Below are 15,281 nucleotides of genomic sequence, written 5' to 3'. Positions count from 1 at the left end.
CACCCTACTTATAATAAAAATAAATAATAATAGCAATGCATTCAATTCAAATACTAAAAACACAGTCAACGTAATTAAAACTAAATTTCAATCGTTCGTGTAACATGCGCGGCCTTGAGAAACTTCTGAAAAGTAAAGTGCAGGTGTGGTGACGTTAACTTTACTGGAAGCCTTGTTAGCAATGTTCAACCTTGCAAAAAAATGGTGCGATTGTACCCGCAATGACGTCAGCTAAGGATATAAATTGAGCCGACTACAATGCTTCAGGTACAGACGTCAGAATAGAGACGTCGACAAGGCCGAGCAGGCAGAACAAGCGGTCAGCAAACAGAATAAAACTGTTTTGTGCTTTAACTATTTTGTACTGTTTTTTTTATGCTGAACTTTCCTTCAGGAATAGGGATTTTTTTAGTGTTTTATTTCGACAATTCCACCAACAACATGGATTACAGCGATGTTCTGCCAAAGGTATAAAAAACATTACTTCCTTAAATTAGAAATTTATGTTTTAAACTATGAAACATAAACAAAATTAAATAACACCATTTTTTCATCACATATTTAAATAACTTAGAGTATTTGTCTTTAACAAAAATATACCTTTTCCAGAAATATCCAACCATTGCCGACTTTTATGCTGGGAAAACTGTCGCAATGACAGGCGGAACTGGGTTCCTGGGCCAAGGTATCACTGAGAAATTACTGAGATGTTGTCCTGATATAAACAAGATAATATTGTTTATTCGACACAAGAGAAATTGTGACCCGAAAGAGAGACTACAGCAACTGGCACAGAAACCGGTAAGAATTTAAATTAAACAGCGAACAGTCGAATTTTTACTCTGTAAAATTGTACAGAGTAACACCGGGCATATGGTAGTGGTAGGAGATAAAAGCATGCTTTTCAGTAAAACTTCCTTATTTCAGGCCTTTGATATTCTTCGAAAAACTCAACCGAATTTCGCGGAAAAGCTCGCTTTCGTGTCATGTGACCTTGAAGCAGATGACCTCGGATTAAGCAAGGAAGATCGGAAAACTTTGCAGAACGAAGTCAACGTGTTTTACCACTCAGCTGCTACTCTCAAGTTTAACGAGCATTTAAGGTAAGATATTAAAATACAGCATTGTACAAAAATCCAGTAAAAGAACTTAGATGTTTATGACCATGTAGAATCCTTTTAAAAATCGGCGCATGTCTCCCGTACGCAAACCTTGCTATATATTGAACATTTTGTTCGAAAATAACCAAAATTCTTACAGTCCCACATTTGATTGATCGTTTTGGTTATATTATTTTTATGTTTTCGTTTCGTTAAAAGCTTAGTAACTTTATATAAAAAAAAAACTAAATTGGAATTATATTATTAATTAAATAAAAAAATGGAATTATAGTATTGGTTAAAGTATTTCGGGATTGCCCTTTGAGTCTCATTAAAGTCAATTGTCGCAATGCCGCATTCTCAAGGCCAAACGTTCCGCATCGAACTAGTTCACGCCGGTGTGCAAAGTCCAAACGTGGGTTCAGTTATACAGCCAGAACCCGCTGTCCTTGAAATAATGTTTGCTGTCATACGTTTGCGCAACTACGAAGACTTTGTATTGAACATCATACAAACTATAGTCGAGGTCGATTATTAATCCCGCAGTGTGGGTACTTTATTTATTTCAAAACAATGTTTGAATTGTTGAACGACAGTTAACCTGAACAATCACGATATAAAAAATGTGGTTATAGAGCTTCTTGAATTACCACCGTCCTGCGCGGTATTGTATTGCTTAACTTTTTTTTATATAGTACGGTAGGGGAAGATGGGACATTTTTACTCCATTTTTTCGCCCCATTTGATAGTAAACAAAAAACATTCAAAGAATTATAAAGGCGTATATTCACGACTTCCATAGACCGTTGTTAATTATTTAAAACACGATTAATATACTTTGATATTATGTGCTAAATGTGTCCCATTTTACCTCACAGTAAGAAACTATTTGTCTAACCTAAGTATACATGATCTAATTTACATACAGAATATCATTCGACATCAACGTACAGTGCGTGCGGAAACTGCTCAAACTTAGATGGGACAACCTTCAAGCATTTGTTCACATCTCCACTGGTAAGCGTTCAAACATATTTATACGAGTTAGCATGTATGTTATGTACCACGCTCCCTGGTTTCCAAAAATACACTTTTTACATGATTTTTATTCTATTTGGGAGGTTTAAAAACACAGTGTCCAATTCGCGACAGTTGGTTTCAATAAAATTAAGCGTATTCTTGCATTTGCTAACACATTCCTACGATTTCAACAGCGTACGCTCACACTGACAGAAAATTTGTCGGTGAAGAGTTTTATGATTGCGGTGTCGACTATCTGGATTTGGAAGCCATGTTCAAATGGATGGATGACGATACTGTTGAACAACTAACTCCAAGTCTTCTAAAATCCAGGTTTCTTATTTACGCGTTCTTTCCGTTTATTTAACATAGTCACATACAATCGCCAATAGTCCATATGAACAATTAAATTATATCATACTTTACTACATAGTTTCCGCAGCTATATAAACTTAAATACTCATTGTACTGATTGTTTTTCTGCAGACCGAACACATACACGTTAACAAAGGCGTTGGCAGAAGACGCTGTGTGTCGTGAGTCAGGAAATCTTCCAATCTGTATTGTTCGTCCAAGTATGATCATACCTGCATGGCGGGAACCAATGCCGGTAAGATTTTAAATATTCCTTGTGTGCTAATTATAGGATTTTATATTTTTTTTAATTACGACTAAGTGTCTATAAACAAGCAAAGGGCGCGAGACAAATGAAACAGGAAATCCGTGATACATATTTGTGTGGTGGAAGAAGGGACACCATTACTTTTTATATATTTCTCCCATTTGGTAGTAAACAAAGAACATTCAAAGAATTATAGAACCGTATCCTCACAACTGCCTTAGACCGCTGTTAATTGTTGAAAAGACGATTAGGATATTTGTATATTATGTGCTATAAAGGTGTTCCGTCTTCCCCATCCAACTGTAACTCAGATTTGATTTTACATAAGATAAATGAGTGTCGTTCATTTACAGCCATTTTGCAGTGCTATGAAAACGTGTCCTTTGTTTTCCATGCATTTTATACTGTTTACCTTAATGGCATTTCGTAAATTCTATTTTGTCGTATTCCTAGGGTTGGTGTACAAACGTCTACGGACCCACTGCGTTCATCATTGCCTATGGGAAGGGTGTGCTTCGATGCTGCTTAGCCGACCGCAAAATTAACGCGGATAACATACCAGTCGACTTCATTGTAAACGGCGCAGTCTCCGCTGGAATGAAAACTGCTTGCGACTTCGTCCATAGACGGAGATCATCAGGTTACAACAGCAGCGATGGTGAAGAAAGTCTGGACGATGGCGTTGAAGAACTCTCAAGCGGCACGGAAAGAAGTGACAGTCCGGGTTCATCAGGTTTGAACCGGCTTTGAATTTTTGCTCTAGCTAGGTTTACAGAGAAACCGGCAAAAGTATACGGGGTCGTTTTATTTAGTTAGTGCTGAAAGTAAGGCATTTTTTGTATAGGTTCTAAAAATCTTATGGAAAATATAGTTCCGGAGATTGAGTTAGTAGTGTTTTTATTATCAAGCCCTTAACCGTTATAATTTACAGTTTTTGCTGAGAGCGCTGTGGTTGAAATTCCCTCTTCAGAAGCTGCACGAAAATCCACAAAGATTCCGATTTACAACATCAACAGTTCAACCACAAACCCGTTGCTCTTGCACGATTTGGGTGAGGAAAATTTACGATTCTAATTTATTTAGCTCCGATGTAGATGCTTTAACGTGCAACTAATATTCTTATAATGCAATGAATTCAAAAAATATAATTTCAATGCAGAGATTTATACAAAGGAAACTATAGATGTTTATCCAATGAAGAGCGCAAGCTTCTTTCCCCCTTCGTGTATTTTAACCACCAACCAGTAAGTCTAAAATATATACACCATGTTGTTAATCACCGTTAAATGTTTTTAATCACTGTTTTTATTCTATTTTTTGTCCTATTTGGCAGTAAACAAAAAAAATCACATTAAAAAAATTCTAAAACCATATTTTTTGTCTCCCGTAGACCGTTGTTAATTGTTTACAAAACGATCTAGATATATTGATATGAGATGTAAAGGTGTCCCGTCTTTCGCCACAGTGCTATAAAAATTTATTTAAAACTACCATTTTTTCGTAGAAAAGTGATGGATTATGCCACTTTTGCTCTTCAAACTGTACCTGCTCACATCATAGATACGATACTTGCACTAACTAAACAGAAACGACAGTAAGTATCGGTTAGAATTCGATATAATAAACTGCAACATTGTTTTCTCTTTGTGTTTCTCTATAAACCACTAACCGCAAAAACACTTCTTATTATACTGATATAAAGGATATTTTGCTTTATAATACGACCGCCTCTGATCCCAGCTAATTTTGAAATTGTTTTTTTCAGAATGGTAAAATGGGATGGCAAGATTAGGTCTGGAATGGAAGTTATGGGTTTCTTTTTCACCAATGGATTTGTCTGGAACCGAGATGAAACCGATCGTCTGCATAACTGCTTGCACCCCAAGGACCAAAAGGTAATATTAACCTAAACTTTGTACACGAATAACCACAATATAGTAGGGCGGGGGAAGATTAGACAAATGTTCATTCTATTTTCTCTTCCTATTTGGTAGTAAACAAAGAACATTGAAATAATTAATAAACCATATCCTTACAAGTTACAACCCCCTTAGACCAATCACGGCCTACTAGAGATATCTCTAGTAGGCCGTGGACCAATGACAATTTTTAAAAGACGATCACGATATTGGGATATTATGTGGTAAATGTGTCACGTCTTCCCCCACCCTACTATACATACAGTCAGAAACGCACATGCTGGATTTTGAATTTCTTTAACTAAAACACAATAATTTTAAACTTTATATTCATTCGCATAGCGAGCATGGTACAGTGGTTAGCTCGCTTTCGTCTATAACCCATCAGTTACGAATTCAAAGTTCGCGCTATTATCATTTTAATCCATGTGATATTGAGCAAATCACTTAACGGCAATCATTGCTTTAACTTAGTGGTCACTAATGGGTTGTCTGAATTACCAGCCATACATAAAACATTCGCTCACAAGATTGCGTGGTACTTTGCTAGCGGTCATCATGTCGTTTTTCGCACCACACGAACGTAAAACAATAAGTTACATTTAAAAGTAAACAAAGTTAGGTTACACGAAATAATTTTAAATTTCTTTTTTATAGACATTTACTCTTGACGCTCGTGCATTTGTCTGGAGAGAATATTTTAATGATTACATCCTCGGAGCAAAGAAGTTTATCCTCAAAGAAAACATTGAGGATTTTTCAAAGGAACAGAAAGCAATGCAAAGGTAGCTTAAAAACCTAGAATAATCTATGTAGTCATGACATTGCAGTGATTATTGATTACGTGCATAATTTAACATTTGTGACACAAAATATATAAAACAACTTCCTTTAACTGTTTCGTGCCCAGCGTTGCCATTTCGCAACAGCAAGTTTGGGCATGTGTTAAAATCATTTTTAAGCGGCATTGCTCGAAAGTTGGAACTAATGCATTCGATAATCGCCCGATAATTTATATTCGCCCGATAATTTACTGCACTTTTCATACGTTTATTTAGCCAATATACATTTGTTGTTATATCAAAGCAGTGTTTCCTAACATTTTTTTATACGCGTCGATACAACCATTACAAGCACATAATATTCAAAGATGTGGAAGAGCTTGTAAAAAATAAAAATATTAGGCAAACAGTTAAAAGTAAAGGTCTTCTATAAGTCGCCGCGCAGGGTCTATGAAATATGATATAGCTTGTATAATTAACTTGTTTTATGCTTCTGCAGAATGAAGACTTTGAGCAAAGTCGGTTTGCAAACGATTGCTGGAGTAAGTGCTCTTGGACTCGCCTCCGCTGTTGGCCTTACATCGAGTTTATGGGAATTAAGCAGTTATGTTTTGGGTGACGGACTGTCCTGGTTCGTTTAACGTAACAGTCTCCCCCTCCCCCACCCAAAAAAATATTATTTTCCGAACATAGTTACAGTCTTCCGTTTATGGACTGAATTTTTACAATGTCTCTTTTATCACTAGATGATGCAATCAAGTATATTTTTAATTATACATATCTGTTTATTCGAATTTTCGTATTTGTTATTTTGTTCCTTTATATTTGCCACTGTGTTTTTCCTTTTTATCAGTTTTCAGTCTATATTTTGGAGTAGTGCATATATTATGCTACAAAATGCCATTTGAGCCTTTGTGTGGCTATAAGTAAAGTTAATTACCAACGGTATGATATACGCCTTTTATTGTGTATGTATGTATTGGTACATTTGTTTATTCCTGTTTTTCTTTTATGTTCCTTATAAAGTATGTGCTTGTAAAGTTTGACATAACTTTTTCTTCCGCTTTGCTACGCATTTTGCGCTTGACGTGATTCGTATTAATACAAGCAATTATAATGCAAATTCTGTTTTAATATTTTTTTGTCCATATATAGAACAAGGTCAGTTTAATGTGTCCATTCGGTTACAGTAGCTAACTGATGGTTGAACGATTGCCTATGCAAGAAAATATATAGTACAATGGGGGAAGATAGGACACTTAAGCACATATTGCCAAATATTTCCCAAATCAATATAGATGACGGTTTTTGGGTAATACCACGAATTAGTACTATCATTCCTTTATTAATGACACCAATTTAATAAAATATAATAAAACACACGAGGAGTTATTTAGCGATCCGCACAACAATTTTACAAATTCGAAAACATACAGGATAAGATGGGACAGTTTAAAATCCTTATTAATTTTGATTATTAAGTGTATTTATAAATAGGAATATACGTAAATAACACGAAATAATACTGGACGCTTTGAAAATTAGGTCTAAACATTCTTTTTCTTGCCTTACTGCTATAGTTTTTAACATGTTACCTGTACATTATATTATTGCATAACAATTGGTATTGTTTGAACGACAATGGGTAATGTTCGAACATCAATGGATAAATATTATATCCTACAAATGTATATGAACTTGTAATAACAGAAAAATTATAATAACACTTGATAAAGTTTAAATTTTTGCTACAACTTGGGTATTACTACTCTGTTTTTGGCACAAGCCACTTCTCATAAATTATCACTAAGTGCAAATGACCAAATTTCAAATATATTTTCAAAATATTATCTTTTTATATATCAGTATCTTATAGTTGAATAACCCCCGAGGTTTAAGTTACTAAATTAAAAGCAAATCTTTCGAAGTTTGGCAATGAAAACATACAAAACTACAATGTGGGGGAAGATGGGACTCTAAATTGAAATATATTTACATTAGCAGTATTCTGCAACTTGTAGTTAACCTACCGAGTTTAACAGGCTGTGCTAGTTTCTTTGCCATGTAAACTTCATATACATAACGTTAAACCGACATTTTTTGGTTGTTTTTATCTCAAATTAAAGTCATATTGACCCCTGCCTATTTTCATCATGCTTATATCTCAGTTTTTTTTACAAAACTAAAATTAGTTTTATGAGACAAAATCAAACTGTACCAAGTATTCAAGGTTGTTTTATGAAGCTATGAAACTAGTTTAATCGTTCGCACACGCAAACTAAAAAAATTCATTGACTTTACTATGATTTAGAGAGCATTAAAAAATAGCACCTTACTATTTCGCATTTTTTACCTGTTCAAAGTATACTGTTTCTATTTTATATATTTTTTTAATACAAAAAAACAGTAATCAGCTTTTACGGGCGTTTTATAAAGTCGTGATAATACAGTCGAATAATTCTGTAACCTCATTTTCCTGATTATCATTAAATGGGGGTCCGTAAAAAGAAAATTTAAAAAAGTCTTCTCTGACAAAGTGTCCCATCTTCCCTCACCCTACTATACAATAAGATGGGGCAAAGTGGAACACTTAAAGGGCCGTATCAACAAAAAATCATTATTTGTGTATATAGTTCTGTGGGGCAAGATAAAAGTAGTCATGGGATTAGTCGGGAACTTGCTTTATGAATAAATAAAAAGCCTTGCAGTTTTTTTGCTTGTTTTATTCGGGTGCCAGACAAAACGTGCAGTTTAGAGTGTTTTGATATTTAAATGTAGACATTACGGTAGGTAAAATTAATGACTCTGTCAGTTTTCTGTAGACATATTGATTGTGACTGTCAGGTTCTGAACAGTGAAAGATTGCTTTGACCAAAGTTGGCTTTTACTGGTGTTCGACAGACTTGTTACTTCAAAATGCAGACAAAACGTAGTTATCAACATTCTAAACTAGACAACTAAGTCCAGTAGTACGAACTAGTCGCATAAATATAGTATTCTGTCTAAGCGTAAAGTTTAGGCTACTATTTTAGACTTGGCGTTCTACTAACATTGCATAGAAGCTATTACATTTATAAAATTAGTTCTACAATATTTTGTTTTCAATTGATTCAAAACTGAGCCTCTAAAAAAATTCTTTCAGCTACTTTTAAATTAGGAGACGCTTGGGAAACCTTAACAATGATTTACGCCGAATTGTCGTTGGTAAAAGGGTACGTTATGCCAACACTGATAGCGGACCTCGTTCTGTTGTTTGTGCTTTACCGGCTTAGCAAGGCAGTGGTGCTTAATTGGAAGTCCATAGCAGCTGGGAGAAGAATGTCCAAGACTGTAGGCTCGCCTCCAGCACAGTGGATAGTCGGGCACGCCTACAGTGTAAGTACCGGATTCAATCGGTGCTTTTGTTTACAGTATTGTAAATAATTACGTTTTGTTTCTTACGTTTAAACCTCAAAATGTATTAAATGATTTCGGGTGCGAACATTCCCTAAATTTTGTCAAAACTTTAAAATTTCAGGGCACGAGTATACGTTATATTCTTTCATACTATTACGAAATGAAAATTTTATTCCTATTTTAAAATCAATAGCTAGCTCCAACGCCCGAAGGTCTTCTAAGCAACGTAAAAACAGCAGCAAGTTATCCTGGCATGATGGTGCTGTGGTTGGCACATAAATGGATCGTGCAAGTCTACCATCCAGATACTGTGAGGAAAGTTCTCTCCACACAAGGTAGGCTATAGTAGGGTGGGGGGAGACGGGTCACTATTGCAAATGCGCAGTAGGTCGAAACAATAATAATGAAAACCCGGTCAAAAAAATGTTAAAAACGGTTTGAACACGACGTCTAAGCCAGCAGAAATAAGTTAAGTATGTTATATGAAGCCTATTAGAGGGTTTTACCAGGAATATGTATTTTAATTCCAGCAACCAAAGACGACATGACATATGAGTACTTAAAGGCGTGGGTCGGGAATGGACTTCTAACCAGCAACGGTAAAAGGTTTCAACGGCAAAAGAAACTTTTGGTAACCGTTTTTCACCAGGACCTAATAAAACAGTAAGTTTAGGTAACAGAAGAATCCAATGGTTTAAAATCTAAAGTCAGTGGTTACAAAATATAGCAACTATATATAAATGTTCTAACTATATCTGGAAAGCCATTTAGTGTGTTGCACTTCGTTGGTCGGTGAGAATACTTTCGAATAATACTGTAACATTCGTTTTGTCTATCATCAAATAGGTAACCGTGAAAGAAGATTTCCAAAAAATCGTTCTTTGTCCGAGTTCCGACGTTGACGTATATTTTTTAATGTCGTACAAACGTGCTTTTGTTTTCTAATGACCAGCAGTGAACATTTTCGTCAGGAATACGACATCTACACACAAACATGCTTTTTAACGATTTTTATGCGGCACAGATATTCCACGGTTTTCACGAACGCGGCCGACAAGTTGATCGAAAAATGGAGCGAGAAACAAAATCAATCGGTGGAACTTTTCGAGGACATGAGTCTTCTTACATTAGATTGTATTTTAATCTGCGCTATGTCTACGGACCTCGACTGTCAGCGCATAGGGTAAGTATTCACGCAACTATAGACACGCAAACTTTACTAAATGGCCTATGTTTTTCTACAGCTGAAGCAACAGTCATGCATTTTATAAGTTAGATAGTTTAGAATGTAAATACTACAACGCGTTATCGCGGTAGCGTCTCAGCCGGATCTGAATTATGCATAAATAATTTGAATTGCTGCGGAGCAAATTGTGCATTAGTTTGTTTGACGGATACAGGTTAAAACCAATTAATATATAGTAGGGTGGGGAAGATGAGGCACCTTTTATTCTAATTTCCTGTTCCATTTGGTAGAAAAAAAGGTCAAAGAAATAAAAGTCCATATCTTCACGAATCCCATAGACCGTTGTTAATTGTTTAAAACACGATTGGGGTGTTATGTGCTAAAGGTGTCCCGTTTTTCCCCAGTCTAATATAAGTGCTTTGACTGAATAGGAAAGGAAAATGTGATTAAGATGTTATTATATTATACGGGTTCAAGGCTTGTCGTTGCTACCATTGTGGGCGTATATGTGTCCTAGGACAAGACGCTTAACGACAATTGGTCCAACCCAGTGGTAACTAATGGGTTGTCCAAATTATCAGCTATATATAAAAAATCCCCAAAAAATAATTATCCACAAAGTAAAATAGCCGACTTGGTAACTCGTAAGCTGGCGCGAGGGGTATAAACCACAGTGTTATAACGACTGTCGTTTTCCGGCCACGCGATGACAAAGTAAGGTGCATTCATTCATTCATTGCAGAAAACAACACCCCTATATAGATGCCGTACATCAATTAGCCTACCTAGCCATAAAGAGGTTCTATAACCCGTGGGTTCGACACGACTTCATCTACAACCTAACAGCTGATGGCAGGCTGTGGAAAAAAGCACTAAACGTTGTTCATGAGATGTCAGAGAGTGTAAGTGCAACTTTCTCTAGGTTTGACCAAACTTATTAGACATTGTGCTCTTTATACACGTTATAGTTATACTCTTTTAACATTGTTACACGTTAAAGTGCATGTGACACGGTCATCTATAAATATAAGCTATTTATACTGCAAAATAGTTTTAATTTATACAAATGTTTTGGCGAAAGAATTAGCCCGATCGGGTCACGCGTTTCTCGAGATACAGATGTTTAAAGTTGTGTTTGAAGCGATGTGAACGAAATCGAGCGAATGCGACGAGAACCGTGCGTGACGTCATCGAGGGTCAAACAGAGAATCGAACAAAGCGCAGTCAGTGCTAGTACAGCTTGCTGAGCCTGAGTTGAAGAGCGAACATGGCTAACTTAGAAAGTTTTTATGGTGCTTATTCAATTTCCGACCTACATGAAGATGTGGAGAAAATACATGCGGTGATTGTGGATATATATTTGAGCCTGAATATTCCGAAATGAGGTGCCAATATTGTTAAAAATGCGAATGGCAAACTGCTAATAGTTAGTTTTTTTTTAGTATATCAAAAGATATTTCATAAAATAATTTTCATTAACGTGCACATGTGACAATTTATACCAATACCCTCTTTTTTACAATTGTTATGTTGCTGTTAACTTGGCAGTGAGGTGACTGAATCAATTAATGGAAATCAGTGAGGTTACTTGTAGTCCGGCGTCGTGGCTCGGTGGTTTAGGCGTCTGCATCGAGAACCGAAGGGCCCCGGTTCGATGCTCGACGGCGGTACTAATACTGATCGGCGTATGTGTCCTTGGGCAAGACACTTAATGGACATTGCTCCAACCCAGCGGTCACTTATGGGTTGTCCAAATTACAGTCATACACAGGAAAAAACAAACAATTACCCACAAAGTTGCATATATGTGGTGACTCGCTGCCCAGACGAGGATAAACCTTCTGTGGAAGTGCGTCCGGTTGTGACGTTGTGTTCTCGAATGATGTTCGCGAATCGTGTGAGAACGAGTTCGCAGAAATAGTCCGCAGATGGAGTCCTATATATACGGGTCAAGAATCGGGACAAAAAAACGGAACTTGGTCGGAACGGAGAACGAGTTCGCAGAAATAGTCCGCAGATGGAGTCCTACGGGTCAAGAATCGGGACAAAAAACGGGACTTGGTCGGAACGGAGAACGAGTTCGCAGAAATAGTCCGCAGGTGGAGTCCTATATATACGGGTCAAGAATCGGGACAAAAAACGGAACACTTGATCGGAACACTGGAGTCGGAACATGATAACAAGAACTTCACTACCGCGAGCACGTCACTTCCGGACGTAGAAGGGTGTTGGGGTAATGGGCCAAGTCTGGCCTAAATCCCAGGTCCTCACAGACCTCACCCATACAGAATAGAATAGAATAGAATAGAGGTTACTTGTATCACGAAGCACCCCCATGATTCCAAGGCTCAATCCTTTGATTTTAGAGACAGCACACTTAGCTTACAAGCAAGATTAGGCAGTGCTGTGGACTCTATTTCAGCGCAACACAAGTTAGCATGTTGTTCAATTTGTATGGGTTAACCTGCCCAAAGTGTTCTTGCGCCTTTCCCATCATGTGTTGTTAACATGTTAACATGACTGATCTACATTTCCAAATGACACCTATACTGGATTCAAATTGCCCATTTTGAATTTTTTATTTTGTAAAAAAAACAATATTAACAATAAAAATATACATCGAAAAACAATTTGTATGGGCTAAAATTGCAACTTCCTTGTCAGGTTCAAGGTAATTGGAGGTTAAAGATGGCGCCAAGAAAGATCTGATGAGCGAGATCCATCATATTATCCAGTATTAAACTTATTTCGATGTACAGTTCTTGTACGTATTCTGCAAATATTTGAAATTTGAATGTTTATGATAACAATTCAAACTATGAAGTCACAATCACACCAAATTTTTGTGCAGTCATTACTTCTCGCAATACGTCCTTCTTTGCTCCTTGTAAATGATTTGCTGTATAGCATATAGTTCACCATCACAGCGTGTAAGCCTGCTGACGGTTTTCACATTTTAATGAAAGTATGCTAGAAGTAGTCTAAAATATTGTATATTAATTTTCAGGTAAAAATACTGCTGTTATTTAAAAATAAATTCCCTCAAAATGAGGTTGCTCAAAATCCGCCCTTGTACAGTTGCACAAACTACCCCAACTGCTTTGATATTGGGCCTTTTGGAAATTTAAGTATTTTCACATTATCATTATAGCTATTTGAACACCCTCCAACAACGCAACGGTTTTCGGCATCTTCGAAGTAAGGCGCTTCTCGCATTTAAACAAAGACTTTTTCTCGCTACTCGTATCTAAACCACAGAACTAAAAAAGAGTAGAACGCGCAACTGCCCAAAACCGTGATATATTTTTTTTCTATTCACGTGACCGCCAACTCCGTCCCCGACTCCCCATTTCACTTGGTCTCCATTGTAAAAGATAGGCGCATAGTAGTTTTAAGAGGTTTTAGGTGTTTATATTAAAAACTACACCAACTATTTAAGTTTATTAGGCTAGTTTAATTATTTGATAGGTTAACGCTTACAGTTTACCACTTGTTTACAAAATTTAAATAAAAAAAAAAAATTAAAAACCTTCAAATAAACGGTTTGTTAGAAATATATTAAAATTAGAAAATGTTTTTTTTATTCTATGAGTTTAAATTAAGTAAAAAAACGAAGAAAAACTACATAAAACGCCCTCGATTCCATTGACTACAATAGTAAACGGGAACGACCTGCAAAAGAGAGAGAGTGTATCACCTCTCTCTTTTGCCGACATTAGAGATGCGCGTTCTATTCTTTTTATTTCTGTGATCTAAACACAGTCTTTCTCACTCGCGTTTGACCCTCGATGACGTCACACTTCGCTATAGCGAAAATCTCTTACGAGTTTTCGAAAAGGCTACTTATTTTGCAATTATTAAATTAATTAAGCTAATAAATCAACTAAATACAGTATATTTGTGTTTAATATAGTTGTACCTTTAATTTTAGGCAAAGTTGTTTGACCGTGTCGTATGCACTTTAAAGGAAAGCATATTTTTTGTCAATAGTTTACCATGCAAAAGCATATGCTACCTCAACAGATTTATAAAGCAACAGGTAGAATCACAGAATATAGTTACAATAAATCTGAAATTCTGACATAGTTCATGTTTTCATTGTTTTCTCTTATCGTCCCATTGGGTATATAGTAAACCTATGTGCATACCCATATATAGTAAAATAATATACACATAGGTTGTCAAAGAGAGAAGAAAAGTAGTTTCCATCAGCGACAAACCAAAGCTTACCAAAACCAAATACGTTGATTTCTTGGACGTCCTACTACGTGCAAAGGTAAACACTTCACTAGTTTGTAAAATAAAACATCACGGCGGTATTGTAATAATAACTTTCACTTGTCTCTTCGATTACGTCGGCGAAGATTAAGTAATGAAAATAACGAAATGACAGGTTTTAGTGACTAAGTGACACGTTAAAACACGCTTACGATATAAAAAAAAGATATTCACATTTAACCGGAAAAAAAAAATTATTTAAATTTTATCCTGCGACATTTCGACTGAAAAGCAGTACGATGTAAGTTAAAGTTGTCCGATAAAAATGATCGAATAGCTGCAATGTGCTTAACTATATCTTTATACAGGATGAAAGTGGCGACGGCTAACCGACCAAGAAATAAGGGAACAGGTTGATACGTTTCTGTTTGGCGGCCACGACACGACGGCCAGTGGTAAGTTAAATTACCCAAAGTTAGTATAGACCAAGTTAGGAAACGGCGCTCGTGTCCGCCATTACGGAGCCCACAGAGCGTGAATCGCCCATACAAATGCATGGTCGGCATGTGTTTATTTAGTTCTTGTAAGCGATACAAAGCTAGAAAACACGTATAGCGGTTGTTTTAACATTAAAAATATAATTTCTAATATAAATCTTGTTATATAATATTAAATCTAGGAATTAATGTGAAGTAAAGTAATATTTTGACTGTTTTTCGGCGTACAGTGTGGTTTAACAGGATACTTTACGTTGGCGATTAAGACTAGCATCAATCAGCTTAGTTTACATAATAGTATATGATCATACCTACGAATCTACAGAGCTATTCTTTACTACATTTATAACCCAACATGAGTGGACATGCAGCTTCAAACTGCTTAAGTACTAGCAGATAAGGTGTTCGCGTTTTCCGATTTCATAAAGACCCGTAACGCAGAAAAGGTAGCTTACTAATTCAAGCAGAGGACCAAAAATAGTAACTTGGTATTGTTTTCCTCAATGTCACTTTGATATTAGGCAAATTTTACACAGATACC

The 15,281-nt window shown here is 36.2% G+C and overlaps 2 protein-coding genes and 2 long non-coding RNA genes across 5 annotated transcripts in view; 3 read left to right on the top strand and 1 right to left on the bottom strand.

The window, feature by feature from the left end:
* Nucleotides 1-360: 360 nt before the first annotated feature.
* Nucleotides 361-6,566, top strand: LOC100179698 (fatty acyl-CoA reductase 1-like). The gene is made up of 13 exons (XM_004226724.2): nucleotides 361-468; nucleotides 610-801; nucleotides 928-1,103; nucleotides 2,029-2,117; nucleotides 2,315-2,453; nucleotides 2,607-2,730; nucleotides 3,196-3,475; nucleotides 3,674-3,793; nucleotides 3,902-3,986; nucleotides 4,247-4,336; nucleotides 4,508-4,637; nucleotides 5,319-5,446; nucleotides 5,943-6,566. Exons 1-13 carry the CDS (start codon nucleotides 376-378, stop codon nucleotides 6,082-6,084), a joined length of 1,788 nt encoding a protein of 595 aa, XP_004226772.2. The 5' UTR covers nucleotides 361-375; the 3' UTR covers nucleotides 6,085-6,566.
* A 2,028-nt stretch (nucleotides 6,567-8,594) lies between these two features.
* Nucleotides 8,595-15,281, top strand: part of LOC100175818 (bile acid-CoA:amino acid N-acyltransferase) — a 15,935-nt gene continuing 9,248 nt past the window's right edge. Inside the window, exons 1-7 of the transcript XR_003396457.1 lie at nucleotides 8,595-8,818; nucleotides 9,033-9,174; nucleotides 9,370-9,502; nucleotides 9,864-10,022; nucleotides 10,768-10,927; nucleotides 14,203-14,301; nucleotides 14,612-14,698. The gene's annotated coding sequence lies outside the window, so the exon portion shown is untranslated. The remainder of the gene's footprint in view (nucleotides 8,819-9,032; nucleotides 9,175-9,369; nucleotides 9,503-9,863; nucleotides 10,023-10,767; nucleotides 10,928-14,202; nucleotides 14,302-14,611; nucleotides 14,699-15,281) is intronic.
* Nucleotides 11,480-12,981, top strand: LOC108949991. Its single transcript, XR_001974985.2, has 3 exons — nucleotides 11,480-11,608; nucleotides 12,336-12,457; nucleotides 12,690-12,981. It is a non-coding gene; the product is annotated as an uncharacterized LOC108949991 (long non-coding RNA).
* Nucleotides 12,580-13,161, bottom strand: LOC108949993. Of its 2 annotated transcripts, none has more exons than XR_003396458.1 (2): nucleotides 12,862-13,161; nucleotides 12,580-12,798 (listed from the first exon to the last, which is right to left on the bottom strand). It is a non-coding gene; the product is annotated as an uncharacterized LOC108949993 (long non-coding RNA). The 2 variants fall into 2 exon arrangements; XR_001974987.2 differs by having other exon boundaries at nucleotides 12,884-12,975.

The sequence above is a fragment of the Ciona intestinalis genome, chromosome 12 (assembly GCF_000224145.3).
Source record: "Ciona intestinalis chromosome 12, KH, whole genome shotgun sequence".
NCBI lineage: Eukaryota > Metazoa > Chordata > Ascidiacea > Phlebobranchia > Cionidae > Ciona > Ciona intestinalis.
Note: the sequence above shows the minus strand (reverse complement) of the source record. Positions and strands in the feature narration are given on the sequence as shown.

What these genes read in the sequence shown, in the direction of transcription:
- LOC100179698 (XM_004226724.2), top strand. Translation starts at nt 376, where the DNA reads ATGCTGAACTTTCCTTCAGGAATAGGGATTTTTTTAGTGTTTTATTTC. An exon ending in AAGTTTAACGAGCATTTAAG is followed by an intron (nt 1,104 to 2,028) that starts GTAAGATATTAA and finishes ATTTACATACAG; the next exon opens with AATATCATTCGACATCAACG. An exon ending in GAACAGAAAGCAATGCAAAG is followed by an intron (nt 5,447 to 5,942) that starts GTAGCTTAAAAA and finishes ATGCTTCTGCAG; the next exon opens with AATGAAGACTTTGAGCAAAG.